The sequence below is a fragment of the Pongo abelii genome, chromosome 1 (assembly GCF_028885655.2).
Source record: "Pongo abelii isolate AG06213 chromosome 1, NHGRI_mPonAbe1-v2.0_pri, whole genome shotgun sequence".
NCBI lineage: Eukaryota > Metazoa > Chordata > Mammalia > Primates > Hominidae > Pongo > Pongo abelii.
Genome location: NC_071985.2, coordinates 100993040 through 101017734, shown reverse-complemented (window position 1 = coordinate 101017734; position 24695 = coordinate 100993040). Strand labels below are relative to the sequence as shown.

The following is a 24695-nucleotide window of genomic DNA, read 5'->3' as shown; positions in this document are numbered from 1 at the left end:
CACATTTGGAGATGTCTGTTCAGAAAGCCAGCTGCAGAAGTAGCCCTGCAAAGTTGTATTTTGTTGGGGAGATTTGCATCTGTAGGGAATCTGCATTGATGCAGCCAAGTCTTTCCTTGCCCAGATCTAGGAAAGATTAAGTGAGAGTCTGACAGCTGTAAAGGTCTGAAAGAAACTTTTAGGGTTTATTCTCTCTGAGAGCTGCTACCTGTAAGGTTTCATTTACATATTAAGACCACCTTTGCTAGCTAAGCCTCCTCTTCTCTCCCTCCCATAACCTGTCTTGTCCACAATAAATGGATATACATCTGACTCTAATGGTACCTGGTTTTGGCCATGCTTTGAGCCCTCATTCATTCTGTTACCTGGAGATGGTATATAAGCTTCTGCATCCCATTGTGGGTAGGGTAGGGTAATCACTCTGTGGCCCTCCCCATGTACATGTTAGTACATTTTATGCCTTTTCTCCAATTAATCTGCCTTTTGTGAGTTGATTTTTGAGTGAAACTTCAAAGGGTTAAGAGGGAGGGTTTCCATTGACCCCTATGGTTTTGGAGCTGTAAGCAGGATAGCAAAGCTCTGCTCTTCTGGAAGCTGCAGTGAAGAACCCAGGATCTGATCAGCTGTCATAAGGGTAAGAATTTTTTTACCAGCCAGGCTCCCAGCCTCCTTCTCTGTCTGGAATCTGATCAAGTGGACAGTAAAAATCACTGTTTCTTTTCCCTGTCCGAAATCTTGATTAATGGGAGAAAAGGATTTGTGTGACTAGTCTTGGGTGTAGTGACTCTGGTGTGCTTTCTTGGTTCTTTGTGGTACCAATTCATATTGTTTAATCCCTTTCTTCCAAGAAAATGTCTGTTCCTTTGTCTTTGTCTCTGTGTGTTATTCTGTCATAAAAGGGGGTACTGGTTGAGGTTCCTTCTCATCTTATTTTATGTCCATGAGAGCTTCACTTGTGACCAAGTGGGAGCACTTTCTCTTGGTTTCTGCTATCGGGTAAGAGGTGGTAATTTTCAGGTCATATTGGGTGGCCTGTATGAAAATGGCTGGGAACCCGAGTACACTTTTTGTTCCAACTATGTCAAGCTCTTGGGGTTTTTCTTAAGAAGTCCCATCCCTTCGAGGCTTTTGCCGTCTCAACTCTTGTTGCCTGATTAGTCCTAGAAAAGCTCAATCCCAAGAGGGCCTACCTGGTATCACAGATTCACAGGTCTGTGACTGGAAGCCCCCACAAATTTGTGGGTTACTGGAGGCAAACATCATCCTTAACCATCTATGGCCTAATCCTTACATTGAACTTTTTTCTTGGAGGGGAATCTTTGGGATTGCCTCTTCTATGCCCGTTCCAGGAAGTTAACCTGGAAAATGACATCCTGGGCTTTCCACAAAGAGGCTACTTGGTTGAATTGCTATTGGAATAATTATACCATTGGATATTCTAGTTGCCAAGGGCCTGAAGATGGATCCCTTAAATTAGACACCTGAATTTAAAAAAAAAAATTAGATATCTCTTATTTGAAACAGTTGATAGGAAGATCAAATTAAAAGAAAGGCACATACTAGTGTCATAGCTACCCTTAAAAATTCTCTTGACAATATTATCTGTGTTGTGTAGGGGAAAAAACTCTTGACTAAATTAAAGAGCAAAATTTGATCCAAAACAAAGTCAAAATTCTTCATAAGCTCAAACTGCCTGCTCTGGATCCCTTCCAGGATTCACAGTAAAGTCTGCTCTGCCTTGCAGTTCAGTACCTAAAGTTCTGTGCTTTTGCTGCCATAGCCTGGGTTCAATTTCCAGTCAGGGAACCAGTTTATTTTGGCTTGATATTTGTGTGACTTTTGACTTTTTGGAATACCCATTTATTGATCCTTTTCCCGTTCATGGGCAGCTTTTTTTCTTCTTTTGTTTGTGTGTTTATTAAGACAGATTCTCTACCCAGACATTAATATTAAGACAATTATTTATTTAATAATTAAGACATTAATAATTAAGACAATTAATTATTAAGACAATTCTATTACCCAGGCTGGAGTGCAGTGGTGCAATCTCGGCTCACTGCAAACTTTGCCTCCCAGGTTCAAGTGATTCTCCCACCTCAGTCTCTCAAGTAGCTGGGATTACAGTCACCCACCACCATGCCTGGCTAATTTTTGTATTGTATTATTAGTAGAGACAGGGTTTTGCCATGTTGGCCAGGCTGGTCTTGAGCTCCTGACCTCAAGTGATCTGCCCGCCTCGGCCTCCCAGAGTGTTGGGATTATAGATGTGAGCCACCACTCCTGGCCATTGGCAGCTTTTGATTTCCTGTCCTCCCAGCTTCCAAAGTTTCTGATAAGAAATCTGTTGATAATCTTATTAAAGATTTCTTATGTGTGATCAGTTGCTTTTCTCTTACCGATTTAAAGATTCTCTGTTTTTGACTTTTGAAAGTTTGATTATAATGTGTTTTGGTGTCGGTCTCTTTAAGTTTATCTTACTTGGAGTTTGTTAGGCTACTGTGTTTGTATTCAGGTCTTTCATCAAATTTGGGAAGTTTTCAGCCATTATTTCTTCAAATATTCTCTCTTGCCCCTCTCTCCTTCTACTTTATAAATTCCACAATGCAAGGCTGGGTGTGGTGGCTCATGCCTGGAATCTCAGCATTTTGGGAGGCCGAGGTGGGAGGATCACCTGAGGTCAGGAGTTTGAGACCAGCCTGACCAACATGGAGAAACCCCGTCTCTGCTAAAAACACAAAATTAGCCAGGCATGGTGGTGCATGCCTGCAATCCCAGCTACTTGGGAGGCTGAGGTGGGAGAATCGCTTGAACCCACGAGGCAGAGTTTGTGGTGAGCCAAGATCACGCCATTGCATTCCAGTCTGGGCAGCAAGAGCAAGACTCCATCCCCCCACCCCCCACCCCCCACCACCAAAACAACAACAACAAAAAGGGAATTCCACAATGCATATGTTGGTCCACTTGATGGTCCCTTAGGCTCTGTTCACTTTTCTTCAATCTTTTTTTATTTCTGTTCCTCAAACTGGATGATTTCCATTGCCTTATCTTCAGGTTCACTGATTGTTTCTTCTGCCTGCTCAGCTTTCTCCAAATTTGACTTTGAATCCCTCTAGTTAATTTTTTATTTCACCTATTTTACTTTTCAGATCCAGCACTTCTTTTTTCTTTCTTTTTTGATTTTCTGTCCTTTATTTATATTTTCATTTTGTTCATGCATTATTTTCTTGTCTTATGCTACATCTTCCTTTAGTTCTTTGGGCACTTTTAAGACAGCTGTTTCAAAGTCTGTCAAGTAGCACATCCAGCAGGTTGTTTTTTTTCTCTCTCTCTTTAATTATTTATTATTTTTCTTTTCATTTTTTTCCCCCATGACCAAATCTTAACTTGACTATCAGGCATTTTTCAGTGAGAGTTTCTGCTGGTTCGTTTTTTTTTTATTTATTTTTATTGTTGTTGTTGAAAACTGGACATTTGAATCTACTAGTGTGGTTAACTCTAGTAATTAGATTCTCCTCCTTCCTCAGGGTTCACTGTTTTTCTGTTATTGTTTTGCTTTTTGATTATTGTAGGTTGTCTCTATGCCAAGGATCAGCCTGAGGTATAAACTTACGGTCTTCACAGAGGTTTTCTGAGCCTGAACCTTTCCCTGGGTGTGTGGTCACTCCCTAATTTTACCTATATATGCAGTTATTCTTGAATATGTTATCCTTTAATGTCTGGCTCCCAAAAGGGGAAAAAGAGAAAAATTGAGGGAGGGTGAAAAAAGGGTACCATCCCTTTAAACTTTCTGGAAGTTGCTTCAGCTTAGGGTGAGGACCTTGCTACAATGGGGGAAGGTACAGCAGTAGCTGCCAGCCTCTTTGTCTCTGTGCTGCAATCAGCCATTAGAGAACAGAGCCCCAATGTGTGTGTGTGTGTGTGTGTGTGTGTGTGTTTGTGTGTTTTGAGATGGAGTCTTGCTCTGTCACCCAGGCTAGAGTGCAGTGGCATGATCTCAGCTCACTGCAGCCTCCGCCTCCTGGGTCAAGTGATTCTTGTGCCCCAGCCTCCTGAGCAGCTGGGATTATAGGTGCCTGCCACCACACCTGACTAATTTTAGTAGAGACAGAGTTTTACCATGTTGGCCAGGCTGGTCTTGAACTCCTGACCTCAAGTAATCCACCCACCTCGGTCTCCCAAAGTGCTAGAATTACAGGCATGAGCCACTGCACCCGGCCCAGACCCCCAATATTTGGAGACAGCATCCTTTTTGCCCATTCTGGATCCTGAAAGATGTGTGCAGCTTACTGTAGGAACACAAGCTGACTGCCTTGGGGGTAGTGTTGGGTAGCTGCTATTGTGCTAAGGGCTGAAATTGGCTGAAATTACCTACAATTTACCATCTGGGCCTTCCTCTGGAAGTTGCAAGCCTTCAGTAGGCTCCAGAGTTCTGACATATTTACATCAGACAGATCCTGCCGCTGCAGTTGTTGTGTAGATTCCAGGTGCTTCTCATTCCACCATCTTCCCAGGATACCCTCTGACCTTCTGGATTTTGAATTCGGTCAAGCTGTTCTGTAACAGCTGGGGTGAAAGCCAACAAAGATCCTGCTAAGAAAGCTCCCTGGAAAAAAAATGTTCAAAAGTAACACAAATCTCAAACTAGAAAGAAATTGATTTAGGAACCGAACCCAGGTTGTCATGGTGAAAAAAGGGGCAGAACCTTAGCTACCAAACTGCAGCCTGGGGTATGAGGTGACAACCATCGCTTTTTTAGTTTGGTTTGGCTAGCAAAGGTGGCCTTGTTATATAAATAAAGCCACTCAGGTAGTCAAAACCTTTATTTTCTTTTTTTTCTCTCTCTCTTTTTTTTCTTTTTGAGAAAGAGTCTTGCTCTGTCGCCCAGGCTGGAATGCAGTGGCGTGATCACAGCTCACTGCAAGCTCCGCCTCCTGGGTTCACACCATTCTCCTGCCTCAGCCTCCCAAGTAGCTGGGACTACAGGCGCCCACCACCGTGCCTGGCTAATTTTTTGTATTTTCAGTAGAGACGAGGTTTCACTGTGTTAGCCAGGATGGTCTCGATCTCCTGACCTCATGATCCACCCGCCTCAGCCTCCCAAAATGTTGGGATTACAGGCATGAGCCACCGTGCCTGGCCCTATGCCAGGCTAATTTTTAAAAAAATTTTTGTAGAGGCAGGGTTTCGCCGTGCTGCCCAGGTTGGTCTCAAACTCCTGAGCTCAAGTGATCCAACCACCTTGGTCTCCCAAAGTGGTGGGATTACAGGTGTGAACCACTGCACCTGGCCTCTAAATCCATATAAATCAATTATTCACACATCAAGCAGAATATTCAGGATTTTTTTCTTACAATATAAATGATGTGGAAAACTGGAGAACCAAAGAAGAACACCAAAAAACTGTTAAATTTTTCATTAGAAAGAAAATGACTTCATGACAGTTGTTAAGACAATGATAGAACTTGGGGAAATATGTATTCCTTGATGTTTTCTATGCATTTGCAATAATAAACAATGAAAATATGGTTGAATTTTAGAAAGAGATAGGCCTGTGGTATTGTCACAAGGGTATACAAATACTGAGAATGACTGCTGAGGCAGTGCTCTCCATTGGTGGTGACCTTCAGAAGAGACCTGTGTTTCCACATGGCCTAGACACCTGGAAGGCAGAGATCCTAATATTCCATGACATCCCCACCTTCTAATTCTGATTGTGACTCCAGACCATTATCTGGCACTGGGTCTTACCGCGGGCATTCTTATCAGAGTCTGAACCACAGACAGTACCTTGGAGTCTAAGCTTAGGCACCTTGTGCCTTGTTTTTGTGGCTAAGGATTCTCAGAGTTGTGGGATGCTGAAGAAGTTTATCCCAAAAGTAAGTTATGAATCAGATCTGCTTTCTTTTGACTCATTTAACTCCTTTGTTTAATATAAAGAAATTTTATTGAGGTATAATTTACATGCTATAAAACTTACCCATTATAATTGTACAGTTCAATAATTTTTAGTAATTTACCCAAGTAGTGCAACCATTACCATAATCCATGCATTTGTTTTTAATTTATTATTTGTCTGGGTTTATTCTCCCTAGGCTCTGATTCTACTTCCTCCACAAGCTTCATCATGGCAGTATCTCCCACCGCTTGTTTTTGTCCAAGGGCAGAAATGAGCATCCTGGAAACCAATCAGTACTTGCGCTCTGAACTGGAAAAGTGCAAAGAGAACTTCTGAGACCTCACAGAGAAATTCCTGACAACCAAAGCTACTGCCTACTCCCTGGCCAATCGCCTGCAGAAATATAGTAGGTCCCATAGGGGCATGGTCACCAAAGTGATAAATGATGTCCATCTTTCCTCTGTGAAATGAAACACTGCAGACTTTATTCTCTATCAAAATTAATTTTATCCTAACTGCACTCCCAGAAAGGTAGAAGTGGGCATTTTACTCTCAATTTGCCAAGGACAGAAAAACTGAGGCACAAAGGTGTAAAGTTCCTTTCGGCCGGAACCACCATCTTCCAGTAATTCGCCAAAATGACGAACACAAAGGGAAAGAGGAGAGGCACCCGATATATGTTCTCTAGGCCTTTTAGAAAACATGGAGTTGTTCCTTTGGCCACATATATGCAAATCTATAAGAAAGGTGATATTGTAGACATCAAGGGAATGGGTACTGTTCAAAAAGGAATGCCCCACAAGTGTTACCATGGCAAAACTGGAAGAGTCTACAATGTTACCCAGCATGCTGTTGGCATTGTTGTAAACAAACAAGTTAAGGGCAAGATTCTTGCCAAGAGAATTAATGTGTGTATTGAGCACATTAAGCACTCTAAGAGCCGAGATAGCTTCCTGAAACGCATGAAGGAAAATGATCAGAAAAAGAAAGGAGCCAAAGAGAAAGGTACCTGGGTTCAACTAAAGCACCAGCCTGCTCCACCCAGAGAAGCACAGTTTGTGAGAACCAATGGGAAGGAGCCTGAGCTGCTGGAACCTATTCTCTATGAATTCATGGCATAATAGGTGTTAAAAAAAAAAAAAATAAAGGACCGCTGGGCTATTAAAAAAAAAAAAAAGGTGTAAAGTTTGCAGGGCGAGTGTAGTGAGGAATAGAGACTAAAACCTTGGTTTAGGCATGAAACTGTCTTTCCCTTCTCAGCAATGAATATCAGATTCTACAAACATGTAACATCACTGTTGGTTAAAACATCTCAGGATTCTATTTAAACTTTTTTAAGAGCACCCATTTGCAAAGCACTGTGCCAACAGCACCAGGGATGAAAGAAGTGATAGTATACACTATCTGCCTTGAAGGAACTTAAAACTACCTATTCTCAACTGAGTCACAGGTATGTGGAGATGCAAACTTCAATAGCAGACATGGAGAAAACTCTTTGTGATACCTGGATCAAGATTCTCTTCCCACGTAAGTTCAGATAAGCCATTCCTCATGTTCTGGTTAGATTGAGGGTATTTCCAGAAAAATCAGAGACTTTGTAACAAACACCCTTTCTGTCTCTCTCTGAGTATCAACTTTACAGACAGCAAGCAACTGCAGGTTGATGTCCAGGATCAGAGCTATGAGACATATGGCCAAAAGGAGAACAAGGCCAAGTGGAACAGACTGCCATTCTCAGCAGAAGGCCAGGCCAGGTTAGGGGCTGACTCTTTCCTCTCCACAGTTAGCTCTCACATTTTTAAATCCACTGTAAAATCCCAAACCTGTTACTAATAGTCGGGGAAGGGGGAAGCTATAATGACAAGGAAACATGGGAACAAGGGCATGAGAGGAACAGGGATATTAGAAGAGGATTCTGGTTAACATTGAAATTGAGTTTGCTTTCCAATTTCTACAATTATTTTTAAATAAATCATTGTGTGGGGGGTGCTTAAAAGTTGCTGTCTAACTTATTGTCATAGAAAAGTAAAGCCAAAAGCCCACTTATGAAAGAAGTGAAAAGATGAGCTTTGGTTTGTGGAAAAACTAGTTTAAAAAAAAAACTTCATTCATTATAATTGTAGGAAAAATATTTCTCAAGCTAGAGAAGAAGAAAGATATTACCTAAGACCTTAGTATAAAGGTATTATTGTGCAGTGATTAAAGAGCATATACCCTAGGGCCAAATTTCCTGGGTTCAAATCTAACTTATCATCACTGTGCCTCAGTTTTCTCATCTGTAATGGTAAGAGAGTAGGAACTATCTCTTTGGATAGTGGTGATGATCATATGATGATAATTCTTAAAAACCTACTGCAACAGTACCATGACAAACACTATGTGTTGGTTCTCCCTTTAAAACACTATTAGAATTTGGGCATATATCATTTGGATCTTTCTCCTCCATATACAGTTTTACACAGTTGTATACAGATAAATGTTTAAATCTTTGAAATATTTTTGAATTATTGAAACTCTTGAAACAGGAGAACCATCAGTCCTACAGTTCTTAGTATCTTCCTAAACACACAGGAAGTCATTATTTCATGCCCTTATGTTCATGTTTTACTTAAGAGGCTGTAAGCCTTGGTGAATTGGCCTTAAGATTTGAAGTCATGGCCGGGTGCAGTGGCTCACTTACTGTAATCCCAGCAATTTGGGAAGCCAAGGTGGGCGGATCATTTGAGATCAGGTGTTCGAGAGCAGCCTGGCCAATATGGTGAAGCCCTGTCTCTACTGAAAATACAAAAACTAGCAGGGTGTGGTGGAGCACACTTGTAATCTCAGCTACTTGGAAGGCTGAGGCAGGAGAATAACCTGGGAGTCAGAGGTTGCAGTGAGCTGAGATCGTGCCAGTGCATTCCAGCCTGGGGAACAAAGTGAGATTCCATCTCAAAAAAAAAAAGAAAAGAAAAGAAAAGAAAAAGATGTGGAGTCAGACCCCATGGGATGTGAATTCTGACTGCTTCATTCCAGTTGAATCATCTTGTCAAGTTACTTTATCGGCCTGTGGGCTTTTCTTTCCTCATCTCTAAAACAGGGAGTAGTTGAGAGACTGAGGAATAAAGATATGGAAATCCCAGTGTAAAGCCTGGTACTGGGGATACTTTTATCCTTGAGATAGACCCTGCCTCCTGCCCTGCAGGCAGTGACCACAGCAGCATGTCCACCCTTCCATGATGCAGGCATGTCTGTCTTTTCTCAGAGTGTGAAGAGTGCAAAGACCTTATAGAATCTGTGCTGGAGGAGGAGCTGCAGTTTCAGGAGAGGGAGCTGGCGAAATTGCCGAGGCCAGCTGCAAGGCTCCGGTAAGGAGGTACCTCTGTGGGAAGTGTATAAATACTGTTTGAAGTGGGGCAGCTCAGGCAGGTAGAACAAAGAGCAAATTTGTGCAAGGAGAAGGGTAGAAATGTATGAGGCAGGCACAGAACTAGACTAATACATAATGAGGCTATGGTCTAGATAGGTCTCTAGGGTTTTCCATTAAAGAGCATATTAGTAAAATGGAGACAGCTGCCTGCGTTGGAATACTAGCAATGTGGCTTCTATTTGTGTGTCCTTGGTCAAATTTACTGCACTTTTCTGCATGTCATTAACCTAGGCTACCTCATTTATAAAATAGAAATACTGACAGTATCTACCTTAGAGGGTTATGAATATTAAATGCACAACTGCAAGTAGTTAAAACCATCTCTAACACATATAAAACTCTGAACAACTATTTTCTGCAAGTATTATATTTGTTCCCATTTATAGACGTGGTGATTGTCATTAACATTCTCTATAACAGATATTTTCAAACTTTCCAAAGTGCCTTTCATGATAAGAAAGTTTCTCCTCCAAACTTTTTAAAAAAAGTATTATACTAGGTGGAGTATTAACTGGTAGGGTTATTGGGTAGATAGATGATTGAGCAGCTGTTGTGTGGAAAATGAATTAGTAATTCACTCAGGACCAGCATTGACTATCCTTAGAGGGTTTCAGACATAAGGTAGATTGTAGTATTTGAAACTTCTTTTAATCCTTTGTTGAAATGAAATCATAGAAGCTCAAATGTATAAAACTCACCAAAGCAGAGATATTTGATTGAAGGGGGGATAATTCTGGAGCCCCTGTTTCTCCCCAGTATGTGTCTTTACTTCCCCTGACACTTTCTAGTAACTCTATGGAATAGAGTTTGAAAGAGGACCTGCAGGTAACTACTTAGAAGAATAGCAGGGAGAAAATTCAAGCATTAGATAGGGTAGATAACTGTAAATGTTCAGTCCAGCTCTGGGATTACATGGTTCTAAACATTAACTGAATAACTACTTGTATGTGTATACATACTACTGGGTGCTGTAAGTTGAGTAATAGGTGGCACTGTCTTTAGACTCACAGGGCTCACACTCTACATTGGAACCCATGTGTATTAGTCCATTCTGACACTGCTATAAACATGTATCTGAGACTGGGTGATTTATAAAGAAAAGAGGTTTAATTGGCTCATGGTTCTGTGGGCTGTACAGGCTTCTGCTTCTGGGCAGGCTTCAGGAAACACAATCATTGCAGAAGTCGAAGGGGAAGCAGGCATGGTCTTCACATGGCCAGAACAGGAGAGAGAGAGAGAGCAAAGAGGGAGGTGCTACACTTTCAAACAACCAGACCTCATGAGAACTCACTCACTACCACGAGAACAGAAAGAGGGAAATCCGCCCCCGTGATCCAGTCACTTTCCTGCAGGTCCCTCCCCCAACATTGGGGATTACAATCCAACATGAGGTTTGGGTGGGGACACAGAGCCAAACCATATCACCATGAGAAATATTTGAACAATAATTAGACAACAATGAAATCCCATATAGAGTAATGAAATTACTACTCAGAACATTACTTTTTTTTTTTTTGCGATGGAGTCTTACGCTGTTTCCGAGGCTAGAGTGCAGTGGTGTGATCTCAGCTCACTGCAACCTCCACCTCCCAGGTTCAAGCGATCCTCCTAGGTCAGCCTCCCAAGGAGCTGAGAGTACAGATGCACACCACCACACCAGCTAATTTTTGTATTTTTAGCAGAGATGGGGTTTCACCATGTTGGTCAGGCTGGTCTCAAAACTCCTGACCTAAGGTGATCTGCCTGCCTTGGCTTCCCAAAGTGCTGGGATTACAGGCGTGAGCCACTGCGCCTAGCTGGAACTTTAGTTTTAACTGTCTTCTTACTGATTATGGTCTATCTTCATGTCATTCAAAAGAATACTGCCCTTCTTGACCTTTTCACTGATTTTTCTTTTTAACTTTCAATTAATACCAGAGGTACCTGCCCAACACTTTTGAATCTGGCTTTTTTTTTTTTCTGCCAGTTACTGCATAATGCTTGATGTATATTGTATGAAAATGTACTTGGGCTAAAGTGAGGAACCAAAGGGGCATCTTTTTAAAGCAAAGTTAGTAAAATAACAGACAAACCCAAGGCTGTTTCTTCATTCCTTCTGCCACAGGCAAGTCACACAACTTGTACAAGAATTCATCTTGGGCCAGATGTGGTGGCTCATGCCTGTAGTCCCAGCACTTTGGGACACCAAGGTGCACGAATCATTTGAGGTCAGGAGTTCGAGACTAGCATGGCCAACATGGCAAAACCCCATCTCTACAAAAAATATATAAATTATCCTGGCATGGTGGTGGGCACCTGTAGTCCCAGCTACTTGGAAGGCTGAGGCAAGAGAATTGCTTGAACCTGGGAGGCGGAGGCAGAGGCGGAGGTTGCAGTGAGCTGAGATCATGTCACTGCACTCCAGCCTGGGTGACAGAGTGAGACTCTATCTCAAAAAAAAAAAGAAAAAAAAGAATTCAACTTGGGAGTTCCTTACAGGGATTCTAAGAGATCTCTCCTCTGAAACTTCTATACCCTCTTATTCACTACATTCCCTCTTACATTTTACTCTTCTTTCCCACCTTAGGATACATGATCCCTTAATTCAGGCTCAGGCTGAAGAACTGACCCACTTATGACAGAAGATACAGGAAGGGAGAGGTGTCTGCTACCTTTTCATCCAGCATGTGAAGAACACAGTCAAGTCTTTTGAGGGCCTTCTCAGGAACACTGGCATTGCCTACTACCAGAGACAGAGATTCTGTGAGCAACTGGTACAAGGAAGCCAGCTGACAGACATCCTTATCAGAAAAGTTGCCACAGGTAAGTTGGCTACAGGCTCTAAAGACCCTTAGCTCCTCCCAAGTGCCCCAAAGTGGGGAGAGAAAATGCAAAGTTATCTCCATTGTAGATTTTATTTTAGTTTTGACTGTGGTCCTTAATCTGCATTCTATTGTTTTCTCTTTAGAGCACTCAGGTAATCACTTTTCATATTCTTTCAAGAGTTCTGAGTTTTGTTTTTTATTATGAGACAGAGTCTGCTCTCTAACCCAAGCTGGAGTGCTGTGACACAATCTTGGCTGACTGCAATCTGTGCCTCCTGGGCTCAACCAATCCTCCCACCTCAGCCTCCCAAGTAGCTGGGACTACAGGTGTGTGCCACCACGCCTGGCTAATTTTCGTATTTTTTGTAGAGACGGGGTTTCTCCATGTTGCCCAGGCTGGTCTTGAACTACTGAGCTCAAGTGATCCACCTGCTGTGGCCTCCCAAAATGCTGGGATTACAGATATGAGCCACTGTGCCTGGCCTGAGAGTTCTTAGTTTCAATCAGTAAGAGAGATAGAGTATAGTGGATTACTTCATCTTGATGAGCATAAGAACTCACCTTCATTTCTGGAAGATATTTTTACTGGATGTAGGATTCTAGTTGACAGTTTGTGTTTTTAAAAAGTGTTTGAAAAGTGATATTCCACTGTCTTCTGGCTTACATTGTTTCCAACAAGAAGTCTGCCATAATTCTTATTTTTGTTCCTCTGTACATAATATGTCTTTTTTCTCTGGCCGCTTTTGAGATTTTCTGTTTATCACTGGTTTGAAGCAGTTTGGTTAAGATAAGACCTTGTATAGTTTTATCTTTTACATATTGTTTTACTTTATTTAGTTTCTTGCATCTGCATGTTTATAGTTCTCATCAAATTTGAATAATAATGACATATATAGTCTTATCTATGGCATATACGATATATTATATTTGGCATATATACATCAAATATATATAATGTATATTCTATTCTTTCTCTCTATCCTCTCCTTCAAAGACTCCAGTTATATTTGTATTAGCTGCTTTGAAATTTTACCACAGCTGACTAATGGTCTGTTCATTTTTGTTGTATCTATTTTTCTCTCTTTGTTTCTTTCTATTTCCATGTCTTGGAATTGATTAATCTTTCTTTAGCGGCATCTAATCTGCTGTTAATCCTATCCAGTGTATTTTCATCTCAAACTTCATTTTTCATCTAAATTTAATTTATGTCTATGTCATTCTTCATCATTTCATATTTTGCTCTAGCTTCTTTATTTTATTTTATTCTATTTTTTGAGACAGAGTCTCACTCTGTTGCCCAGGCTGAAGTGCAGTGGTGAGATTTTGGCTCACTGCAACCTTCACCTCCTGGGTTCAAGTGATTCCTGTGCCTCATGTGCCTCAGCCTCCTGAGTAGCTGGGGTTACAGGCACGTGCCTCCACACCCAGCTAATTTTCATATTTTTCAGAGAGACAGGGTTTCACCACATTGGCCTGGCTGATCTCAAACTCCTGACCTCAGGTGACCCACCCGCCTTGGCCTTGCAAAGTGCTGGGATTACAAGCATGAGCCACCACACCGGCCTAGCTTCTTTAATACAAGGAATGTAGTTATATTTGTTTCAGTGTGCTTGTCTACAGATTCTGTCATCTGTGTCCTTTTTATTGTTTTTTAATTCTCACCTGATGTGTCCTTTCTAAGTCAGTTTATGTAGATTGATTTTTTTTCCGCTTCTTTTCATGGATTATAGTTTTCTGTCTCTCTGCATTCCTAACATTATTTGATTTGGGGTTAGACATTGCAAATTGTAACTTATTGAGTGCTGGATTTTTTTGCATTTTGTGTTAAAATTCTTTTAGCTTTGTTTTGGTATACAATAAAGTTACTTAAAAACAATTTTCATCTTTTCAAGCTGGCTTTTTAATTTTTTTAGGCAGGATAAGAGCAGCTATTAGTCAACAGCTATTTTTTTCCCACTATGGAGGCAAAATGACTTTTAAGAGACTAGACCTTATTTTTTAGAGTAGTTTCAGATTCACAGCAAAATTGAGCAGGGAGTACAAAAAGTTCCCATATACCCCCTGCCTCCACACATGCATATCCTCCTAGACTATCAACATTTCTCTCCAGAATGGCACATTTGTTACAGTTGATGAACTTACATTGACATGTCATTATCACACAAAGTCCATAGTTTACATTGGGGGCAATAATCTTTTGAAGATTCTAAGCCAGTGATCTCCCACAGATTTGGCACCAGGGACTGGTTGCATGAAAGACAATTTTTCCACAGACAAGGTGGGGGTGAGGTGGTAGGGGTTGGGAATTGGGTGTTTTCAGTATGAAACTGTTCCACCTCAGATCATCAGGCACTAGTTAGAGTCTCATAAGGAGCATGCAGCATAGATCCCTGGCATGTACAGTTCACAATAGGGTTTGTGCTCCAATGCTAATCTAATGCCATCGCTGATCTGACAGAAGGCTGAGCTCAGGTGGTAATGCTTTCTCACTGGCTGCTCACCTTCTGCTGTGCAGCCCCATTCCTAACAGGCCATGGACCAGTGCTGGGGGTTGGGGACTCCTGTTCTAACCAATGCTCCCTCTGTTAAAAGGGATTTTCACTCTAGATGATGGAAACACCAAGTGTTGCAAGCTCTGTGTGAGCTACAGAGATTATTCCTTTTGGGAAGTTCTTTGCCCTGCTTTGCATAATTTCCTCAAATACATGTACTAATCAGTACTTAGCTGAAGATTGAAGACAGATATCCAAGACATTCTATCTGTGCAGCAACCTAGTCTCTAGTCTGTCCTGTGGTGTCTAGCCACCCTGACTTCTTCAAACTTACTACCAGGCTCTGCCTGGGTCCTCCCTCCCTGCTCTATCTCAGGCAGCAAACTGGAGCAATCATAGGGCTCACCTCTTTTTTTTATTATAGTACTGCACTATATCCAATGTTGAAGCTAGAGTTTAAAATACTTTTTCCAGTTTCTTAGTTGTTTAAGGTGGAGGACAAATCAGGTCCTTATTACTCCAAATTGGCCAGAAGCAGAAGTCTCCATTCCATCTTTGTGGTCAGAAAGAAGAGTATGACAGAAGGCAACTTGTTAGAATGGGAAGACCCATGGGCTAAGAATCAGCATTACCTAGGCTCTAGTCTCAGCACCGTATTTACTAACTTTGTGCAAGTGATTGATCCTTCTTGAATTTCTGTTTCCTCATTTGTAAAGTGGGTCAAATCATAATTCCACAGCTGCTGTACAGATCAGTTGAAGTAGTATCTTAATGTTCATGAGTGTATTTCTCTTTCAGGGTTATTTATTTATTTATTTTCAGGTCCCAATAAACTGTCCAAATCTTTTGGGGTTAGTTCAGGCACTGTATATAGTAGAAGCTGGTGTTAGAAAAGTTGATTTATACTGGAATATTTTTCATAGAATCAACCCCAATGCTCACTAACAAACTGAGAAGAAAAAAAAAAGAATTACCCTCAAGAACATCTGAGGAAGCACAACAGGGACAGACTTGAAGGCACCTGAGCAGTCCTCTGGTTTTGGAGTAGAGGTAGGACAGGGCTATTTGTCCTCTCAGAGACTGGAGCAGGTTCTGTGTGTGAGTACCAATGGGACAAACAGTCACGGTCTGGCAACCAGCCTGTAGCAGGAAGGAAGGTTACAACTGGAGAAGTGCAAAGGGCAGCCAGGCAAGTATTCTTTGAGCTGGGGAACAATAGACATTTTAAACTTTTTGCTCTGCTTCAGGCAGCTGACATCATGGTGATGATTCACCACATCAGGAACACCCTGTCCAGTGGGCTCAGGCAAGCCTGCCACACCACTTCTCTAAAGACACAACCTGAGGCCTCCTGCAATAATTCTCACAGAGCATTCTGAACACACGTGTAAAGTGTTATGTCCCTGATCATATAGGCCCCATGTGTGCAATGTGTGAAATGGGACCTGCTTAATTTCTGAGTAGCTCTTTCTAATTTTGGTTTGCAGAAAATCACAACGGTAAGAAAAATGAAGACAGGAAAAGCCACTGGCTCCCAGGTAACTCTAAATGATGAAGGGGCTGATAATGGACTGACCAAATCTAGAGAGAATTCCAGAAGCAAGGACTCAAGAGGTGAAAGATCCCAGATCTAGAAAAAGCAGAAACTGCTGATTGTTCCTTTTTTTGTTGACTGATTATACAATGTGTCCTTTTAAAAATGGTTCTCTGTTCTCTTTGCAATTCTTGTATTGGTTCCTAGTTTCTAGTAATTTCTCACACTTAGTTAACTAGTCAGTCTTACCGAAAAGTAAACTAACCAGGAATCCCTTGTTTCTGTATCTTTAAAACCTATAGGGTTACAAACCAAAGTGAGATGCCTATCTGGTTTCTGCACAGTTGTCCTGAATTATGTTGGCAGATATTTTATAGCCAGAAATTTACCTTGAAAACTAAATTGAAACCATACCAAGCATTTAGAGCTAGGGGTCTAAAATCTGCAAAAGCCCTGGGAGGTTGCATTGTCTCAAGAGCCAGTATTCAATGGACCACTCCACATCATATTAAATAAAATTTGAACACAGCATTTTGAAGCCAATAGTATGGGTCACTGTGTGTCCTGTGTGCCCTGAGCATATTGTAGAGTAGTTGTTGAGGCTGCTGCCTTATCTGTGTGTTATGAGGTCAATGCACTGATCACTTGCTGTTTTCACTTCTATACTAACTCTAGGCACACTCTACTCCCAGTCAAAAGTGGACTGTATACTTCCTCTTTGATGTGATGGTCCCTTTGGGTTTGGTGCCTCTTCCATGAGCTTCAGATCAGAACTAGCTCTGAAGCTGTGGTTCCAGGCTGCCTTGGTTTAATACCTTGTCTTGCCTACTCCACCTGGCTCAAGAGGGAGGTCCAGGAGGAAGAAATGGATGAAGTCCTGGAGGACTCACTAGATGAACAGTATCTGACTCATTCCAGCTGCCATGACTCCCACCAGCTTCCCAGCAGCAATGCCTTCCTCTTTGATGCACAGGAAGACCCCTCTGCTGTGGATATAGCCAGTAAGTGCTCCTTTGATAAGAAAAATAAAGCTCCATCAATCTCTCAGTAGCTCCTACATTCTACATGCTCACCACCTCTGTCTAAACTGAGAGATGTTATTCTCTGCAGGCAGGCCCTAAACATTCACTTTAAAAAAGTGATTAGGCTGAACACAGCTCTGGGATCAAGTCTCAAGTACAGGTCCCTGGTGGGTAAGGCAGACTATCTGCCACTACTGCCGCACATGTACAAATCCGTTTAACAGATCTTCTTTTTAAAATGGGACATCTTATCTTTCCTGAAATATATATATTTTTTGAGACAGGGTCTCTTGTTCTGTCACACAGGCTAGAGTGCAGTGGCATGATCTCGGCTCACCACAACCTACAACCCATGGTCAAATGACCCTCCTACCTCAGCCTCCTGAGTAGCTGAGACCACAGATGCATGCCACTACTCCTGGCTATTTTTTTGCCTTTTGGTAGAGACAGGTTCTTGCCTTTTTGCCCAGGCTGGCCTCAAACTCCTGAGCTCAAGCAATTCACCCACCCCTGCCTCCCAAAGTGCTGGGATTGCAGATGTTAGCCACTGCATCCAGCCTTCCTGAAATATTCCTGATAATTATAGTTCCTGAACAGTTTTCCCAAGCTCTTCTAGCCATCCAAAGAATGTTGGCAGGCTTGTCCATATGTTTGGAGGTGCAGTTATAATGGTTCCTGGGTTTCAAGCTCCAGTCTCCATCTCCCCTCAGATGCTTGCTTTCCCATAAGGTTCCATCTGACTACTGGAATATCAGGGGATTTCCACAAAGACAAGACTTTGATCTTGGCAACCCTTTGGTAAATAGCCAGGGTTCTCAATCTTTGTACAGCACCAAGGTATTTTTAAGACATCTGTTAGTTTAGTCTCAGTGTTGTAATTCCATCTAAATAAACAACGAGGCTATCTGCTGGAGAAAAGGCTGAATCTAAGAGCAAAGCCACCAGCATGCCCTCTTCCCAGAATAACTCCATGCTAGCCATTGGAGCTTCATTAACTATATAAGAGCCCTTTGTGTTGGTAGCCTCACTGGTGTGAGTATAGATTAAAACCTTGACCTATATCTCCTCTCCCTTACTTGAATGTTTGACTTCACTTTGGGGGCAAAAGTTTGGATTGTTAGGAGATTATATGCTTTATATACTCTTCTATGCAATAAAAAGAGATTGTATTAATTCACTCATTGAGCTTTCATAGTAATATAAACCATATTAGGCTTGTCATTCTGTCAGTGATGGGTGTAAGTATGTGGCTTTAATTAGTCATACCATCTTCTGACAAAGGTATCCTTGTTTCTCTTTCCAATTTCACAATAAGGTGCAGAAGAAGGTCTTTACCATCTGTTAAAGATGTTCAGGGCTGGGCACGGTGGCTCACACCTATAGTCCCAGCCCTTTGGGAGGCCTAGGTGGGTGGACCACTTGAGGTCAAGAGTTCGAGACCAGCCCGGCCAACATGCTGAAACCCTGTCTCTACTAAAAATGCAAAAATTAGCCAAGCATAGAGGTGCATGCCTGTAGTCTCAGCCACTTGGGAGGCTGAGGCATGAGAATCCTTTGAACCTGGGAGACGGAGGTTGCACTGAGCCAGGATGGTGCCTCTGTACTCCAGCTTGGGTGACAGAATGAGACTCTATCAAAAAACAACAACAACAACAAAATATGTTCAGGAGAGAGATTTTGTAGAGAAGAGGATATTCCCTAATACCTATAAGTCATCTCAAGGAGGTGGTCATACCTTTCCTAGTGCTAGAAAAGCCCTACTCAGAGACCTTCAGCGTTTTCCCACCTCCTGTCAACCTGCCTTATACTTCCCATATCTCCATGTGGGAGGCATCCCTGTGGAGTTTGCTTAGCACTTGGCCATGCTTTGTTTGAAACCTTAAAAGCTCTTAAAGAAAGTTGCCTTATGTTCCCTGATGAGAAGATGAAGTTGGCAAAAGAATGGTGAAAGGCAGGGATCTTGATGAGAGGCCCCTGACTACCCCTTTAGTGATCAGCATCTTCATTTCCCATCTCATTCCATGTCCTGGTGGAATGGTTGCAGAAGATGAGATCCAGAGCCAGCGGCAGCACCTGAAGGAGACCCTTTTCATCAACAACTGCCTGTGAGAAAAGCTTGAACATCATCTCAGCAGCTTTGATGAAGAAAATGGTAGGAGAGGCCCAAGTCGGCCTGCTTCTGGCAGTATGTATTTTTCTAAAGGAGTGTGACTGGGGCAGAGTTTTATAGATTTCAAGCACTTTGACATACTTTACTTCACTTATTGATTACAAATGTCCCAGCTAGAGAGGTAGGGCAGCTACTATCATTCCTATTCATAGGTAAATAAATAGGCTTAAAGATTTGCCTCCATCTTAGAGGTATCTACCTCTAAAATCATTCTTGTGATTCCTAAGCTGTCTGCTGTTTTCTGTCTGCTGCTGTACACTGCCTGCTGTCTCTCTGCTTCTTACGTGATTGGCATTCAGTAGAACCCAGGTTTCTGAGCACCTCATGTAGCAGAATGAGAGTCTCCTCTGCTGCCATCCTCATCAGCTTCCCTTATGTCTCGGTTACTCTTCATTTTACCACCCCAAGGTGGTTCTCTCCAACCCCCCTCCTCTTAGATTGCTCTCACACAGAGGCCATCATTTCATAACATTGTGCTGGGCCAGAAGAACCGTAACCAGGTCCCTTCCCATACCAAAGCAGCAACTATTTTGGAAAAGCCTCCTTCATATTGCAGCCATTGGACATGATAATACATGTGATGTGCTGGCATTTGTTGAGAATCATGTGAAAATTAAGCTTCCACCCCATCACACTAAAGTTCCAGCCCTCCACGGTTTTTTCCCTAGGCTAAGATAGAGAGGAAGAACATGAAATGTGCAGAAAGCATTCTCTTAAGCAAACGTGTATAACTTGCCTAAATTGTAATTATTTCCTGGAACAGGATGCACCTCTAACCTCTACAGGCAGATCATAGATTCCATTGTCCAGCTGTATAATGAAAACAGAGTTCTCAGAGAAGAATACCCGAGACTCCCCCGACTTGCCTGAATCAAATTTCCAGAGGTAAGTGGTGAAAGGCCACAATATGAAGTCACTCTCAGATGGGTCCCTTCTCTTGCCACACTCCACTGTAGAAACAAAAGAGGACAGGGAGGCCAGAGCTGCTCAAAACCTTATAACCCACAATTCTCATAGTTATTCTCAACTTAGAGAGGGCTGCTTTCTAGACGCACCCTCTCCAGGCCCCCAGACTGCCAGGCTCCAGGAATAAGTAGCTCTGAGAAATACAGTATTTCGGTGCAAGCCACACTCCACTATTGCAAATTGGAGAAGAGAAGGACAAACTTAAAAGGTGAAAAGATTTAAGAGAACAACATGGTGAAACACAGTCTCTACTAAAAATACAAAACTTAGCTGGGCATGATGGCACGTGTCTGTAGTCCCAGCTACTCGGGAGGCTGAGGCAGGAGAATCATTTCAACCCAGGAGGCAGAGGTTGCAGCGAGCCAAGATTGTGCCACTGCATTCTAGCCTGAGTGGCAGAGCATGACTCCATCTCAAAAAAAAAAAAAAAGAAAAAGAAAAAGAAAAGAAAGAAAGAAAAGATTTAAGAGAACAATTATTTTAACTGAATACATTTTGTCAAGATTAAATCAACTTTCCCCTAGAATACTGAAAGAATAAGCAATCATAATTTAGATTCCAAGTTACTGGTCTTTGAGAAAGTGTGAAAACCAAAAAGGTGCCACGAGCCAAAAAAGAGCAAAAGTCCTAATTTTCAAACTGATGAAAATAAAGTACTAAAAAATTGAAATCATCATAGTTCATCTTGGTCCTTGGCAAAATACAAATTTATTGATTGAAATTATAATATCCTAGCTACCTTATTGTGCCTAGCTCTTACCACTGAGGAAAAAAACCAAACGCAAACAAAAGTATGTTCAAATTGGCAAAAATGTTTACAAACCTGCAAAATCTCTTCAGCCTATCCCTTAAACTCCAGACTTGGTATTTACTAAGCTCTGCTGTGTACAGTACCCACCTTAATATCCATTCTTGCACAAGTTCTATTAGGTATAAGCCAAGATCACATGGGATTTTTTTTTTTTTTTTTTTACCCTCTCATGCCTATGTTTGCTTTTGCTTCCAAAGACCCTTCTGAGTAAGGACTGTCCTCAGACTACTGGAATCACTTAGTCACAAGCTTGCCTGAGGCTCAGAGCTGGCAATACCTGGGAGTTTATGTCAATCCCACAGCACCCAGCAACCCTGCCTGCAAAGTATTTACCCATGATTGACAGGTGCAGGTGTATGAAAGCCCAGCTCCTTGACTTGAGGGGTGCCTTTGTGGTGAATTAGCTTTGGGAAAAGGGAATCCAGAGGCCAACTTTGTAAAAATCCAGATAGGTAAATGGAAAGAAATCTTTGCCTTGGAAGTCCAATTGAGAAAGATACTGATTTACTTTGGACTGTGAAAAGAGAGACTAAAATCTTTACTTTCTCATGGGAAAGAAGCCTATGGTGAAAGAGAAACAGAGAATGGTGGGAAATAGGGTGGGTCTACTCAGTAGCTTTAAACCATTCTGTCATATTATAAAGCCTGGTGAGGTTTTAACTAAGTGCCTGGACTCTACACATAGAGATTCTGATATAAATGCTTCCAGGTGGGTAGAAGCCACTAGTCGTCTTAAAAAGCTCCCAAGTAATTTTAACATGTGGCTAAAGATGAAAAGGACCAACTATCTACTAGAATGTCAAGTCGCCAGCATAGCAGTGTCCCAAATGTGCAGCTACCTCATAGAAAAGGCTTAACCCCACCCATTGATGGAATTTGCCTTCCTCTCTCCGTGGTCTTGTTTGCCTAGCATGGAGAAAAAGAGAAGACAAAAAGAGGTAGATGGATAGATTGAACCTATAATTTGCCTATGTAGAGCAGTTTCTCGAACTTTTCTGACCACAAGATGCAGTGAGAAATATATAATTCTTTGTGATCTGTTTTTTAAAAACCTTTTATTATGTGTAATCCACCCTTCCTAGTATTTAAATAAAGCCTGTAGTAGTAAGCAGTCCACTATATTGATTTCACAACCAATAAGTTGTTCAGAATTGCAATCAGAAAATTTTTACTTTTGGCCAGGTGTGGTGGCTCGCGCCTGTAATCCCAGCACTTTGGGAGGATTACCTGAGGTCGGGAGTTTGAGACCAGCTGGACCAACATGGAGGAACCCTGTCTCTACTAAAAATTTTTTTAAAAATTAAAAAAAAAATTAGCTGGGCGTGGTGGTACCTGCCTGTAATCACAGCTACTTGGGAGGCTGAGGCAGGAGAATTGCTTGAACCCTGGGGGTGGAGGTTGTGGTGAGCCAAGATTGTACCATTGCACTCCACCCTGGGCAACAAGAGCAAAACTGTCTCAAAAAAAAAAAAAAAGAAAGAAAGAAAGAAAGGAAAAGAAAAAGAAAGAAAGAAAATAAAATTGTTTTCACTTTTGCTCCGCCTTTTTATCAAGCAAAATCCCAAAAGAACATTTACTGTAAAAGAACATTGACTATAAACATCTTTCTGTGAATCCTTATTTCTGTCCCAGCCACCATGACCCAATAATCTCTAGAGCCTGTTAGTGTTCTCCAGATTAAAGCCTTCCCTCTAACTGCTCCTAAACTCTGTGATGTAGTGGAAAAAGGTTGAGGTCTTGATTCTCATCCCAGGTTTTTCACCTACAGATCATATGGCCTTAGCCTCTTGACACCATTGTCTCCTTATGGCCAAAGATGGAACTGTACTTGGGTGGTATCTGAGCACCCTGTTGGCTTTGACATTCTAGGGCTCTTCCCTTGGCACCACTCCCTTATTTAAAAGGAATAGGATGTGGACTTAGGAGGGTTATTTCTCTGCAAACTATCCTCTCTTTCTTATAACAAGCTATTTCTGAATGTGCACATTTGAGGCTAAGCAAATCCCTTCCTGGGAGGTGTGAAAGACCTTTATTTCTCTCCAGAGGAGTATTATGGAGGTGGTGGAGACCTAGCTAACTCATCTGCAGCAGCTTTGAGCAAGGCTTTTAGAATCATAAGGTGGCTGGGGTCCTGTGTCCTACACCACAGGCCAGCTAGTTCATTTCAGGAGACTTTCTTTTCAATCTATTATTACTATCTTCTTCTAGACTGTAGTTCACTACCAGAGATTATCCACTTAGCTGCACTCAGTTTGCACCTGGCCTTTATCACCACTTAGCTCTCACTCCAGCCTCAGTTATGTATCAGCAAGACCTCACCAAAGATTATTGTTTCATTGTATGTGTGTGTGTTTTTGTTTGTTTCAGGTAACAACTAATGTTGGAACTATGGAAAGCTCTTCTCTACTTTTAACAAAGCTTAGTCACAAACAGTTCCCCAGTTGATGAGAAAAACTAAAACAGCAGAACAATTGAAAGTCCAAATCTGAAAGCTCCATCTCTGAGAAGCAAATTTTACAGCCACTCCAGATTTGTATTCCAAATGGATAGTTTGATTGTAGAAATCACATCCCTTCAGCCTGCAAATGTGATAACTGCCCTAGGCATCTAGACAGTGATGCCTAGATCCATAGATAATCCCCTTTCCCCCAACCTATATATAACTGGAGTCAACAGCAGCTAGAGAAAAATGGCAAGGACTTGGAATCAAGATTAAGTTAGAATAACACTGCTGTAGACTGTTTATCAGCTCTTCAGCATATGTCCATTTTCCTTGAAGGATGAGCATTTAGAAACCTCTGTCAATAAAGTTTATTTTACACACATTCTCTTGCCTGATTTTTTTGGACAAATCACAATTATAAAACTTTCTTGCTCCAGCTAAAAGCAGGAAACTCAGTCACAAATGTGTTCACTCCATGTATACCACAGAATGACAGCAACCAGTCTGAATGCATCACTTGATTCCAAAATTAAATGTTAGCACTCAGTAGTGAAACTACATGTATCTCCAACTCTGGAAGCCCCAGGCAAGATACTCCTGTTTCCTGCAAGGAAACGGATCTATAAGCAGGGCAGCAGTCTCACACATGTACATTCCTGGGAAACCCAAGGAAACAATGATAGTGATGCAGGACAGGCGAGCCCCAAAACTGGTTTGTAGCCTGAGAAATTTCTCCCAGACTGTAGTTTCCTTGGCTTTGCCAAGGAAAGAATTCAAGGGCAAGCCGCTGGTGAGAGAAAGCAACTTTTATTGAACTGGTGCTGCTACTTGCAGAGCAGGGCTAACACTGCCCATAGGCAGTGTGCCCAGAGTTGGTGCCTGTGGGATGCTAGCTAGTTGTATTTAGACCCACTTTTAATTACATGCCAATTAAGAGGTAGGTTATTCAGAACTTTCTGGAAAAGGGGCAGGGAGTTTCCAGAACCATATAAAGTAACTTCCAGGCCATTGCCAAGGTGTGTTGCCATGACATTTGTAAACTGGCCATGGTCCCAGTGGTAGTGTCTTTATGCTCATAAGCAGTGAGAGCAACTAGAGGTCACTTTCATCATCATCTGCTGGTTTCAGCAGGCTTCTTCACTGTGCCC

General features: G+C 41.9%; 1 protein-coding gene and 1 long non-coding RNA gene across 17 annotated transcripts; one reads left to right on the top strand and one right to left on the bottom strand.

Moving 5' to 3' along the window:
• Positions 1-5738: 5738 nt before the first annotated feature.
• LOC100438294 (large ribosomal subunit protein eL21-like) lies at positions 5739-23930 on the top strand. Of its 16 annotated transcripts, XR_010141663.1 has the most exons (11): positions 5739-5876; positions 6093-6302; positions 7347-7650; positions 9141-9243; positions 11872-12107; positions 15525-15651; positions 16089-16139; positions 17054-17136; positions 19202-19342; positions 20091-20212; positions 23472-23930. XR_010141663.1 is itself a non-coding variant. In XM_054528549.1 (10 exons), exon 2 carries the CDS (start codon positions 6535-6537, stop codon positions 7015-7017), a length of 483 nt encoding a protein of 160 aa, XP_054384524.1. In that variant the 5' UTR covers positions 5752-5876; positions 6093-6534; the 3' UTR covers positions 7018-7423; positions 7525-7650; positions 9141-9243; positions 11872-12107; positions 15525-16139; positions 17054-17136; positions 19202-19342; positions 20091-20212; positions 23472-23930. The 16 variants fall into 16 exon arrangements, 11 of the variants coding, with proteins under 11 accessions (XP_054384524.1, XP_054384520.1, XP_054384533.1 ...); XR_010141664.1 differs by having other exon boundaries at positions 7347-7423; positions 7525-7650; positions 15525-17136; XR_010141662.1 differs by having other exon boundaries at positions 15525-16139.
• LOC129049429 (uncharacterized) lies at positions 10392-15743 on the bottom strand. Its single transcript, XR_008512490.1, has 3 exons — positions 15576-15743; positions 11957-12027; positions 10392-10511 (listed from the first exon to the last, which is right to left on the bottom strand). It is a non-coding gene; the product is annotated as an uncharacterized LOC129049429 (long non-coding RNA).
• Positions 23931-24695: the final 765 nt, after the last annotated feature.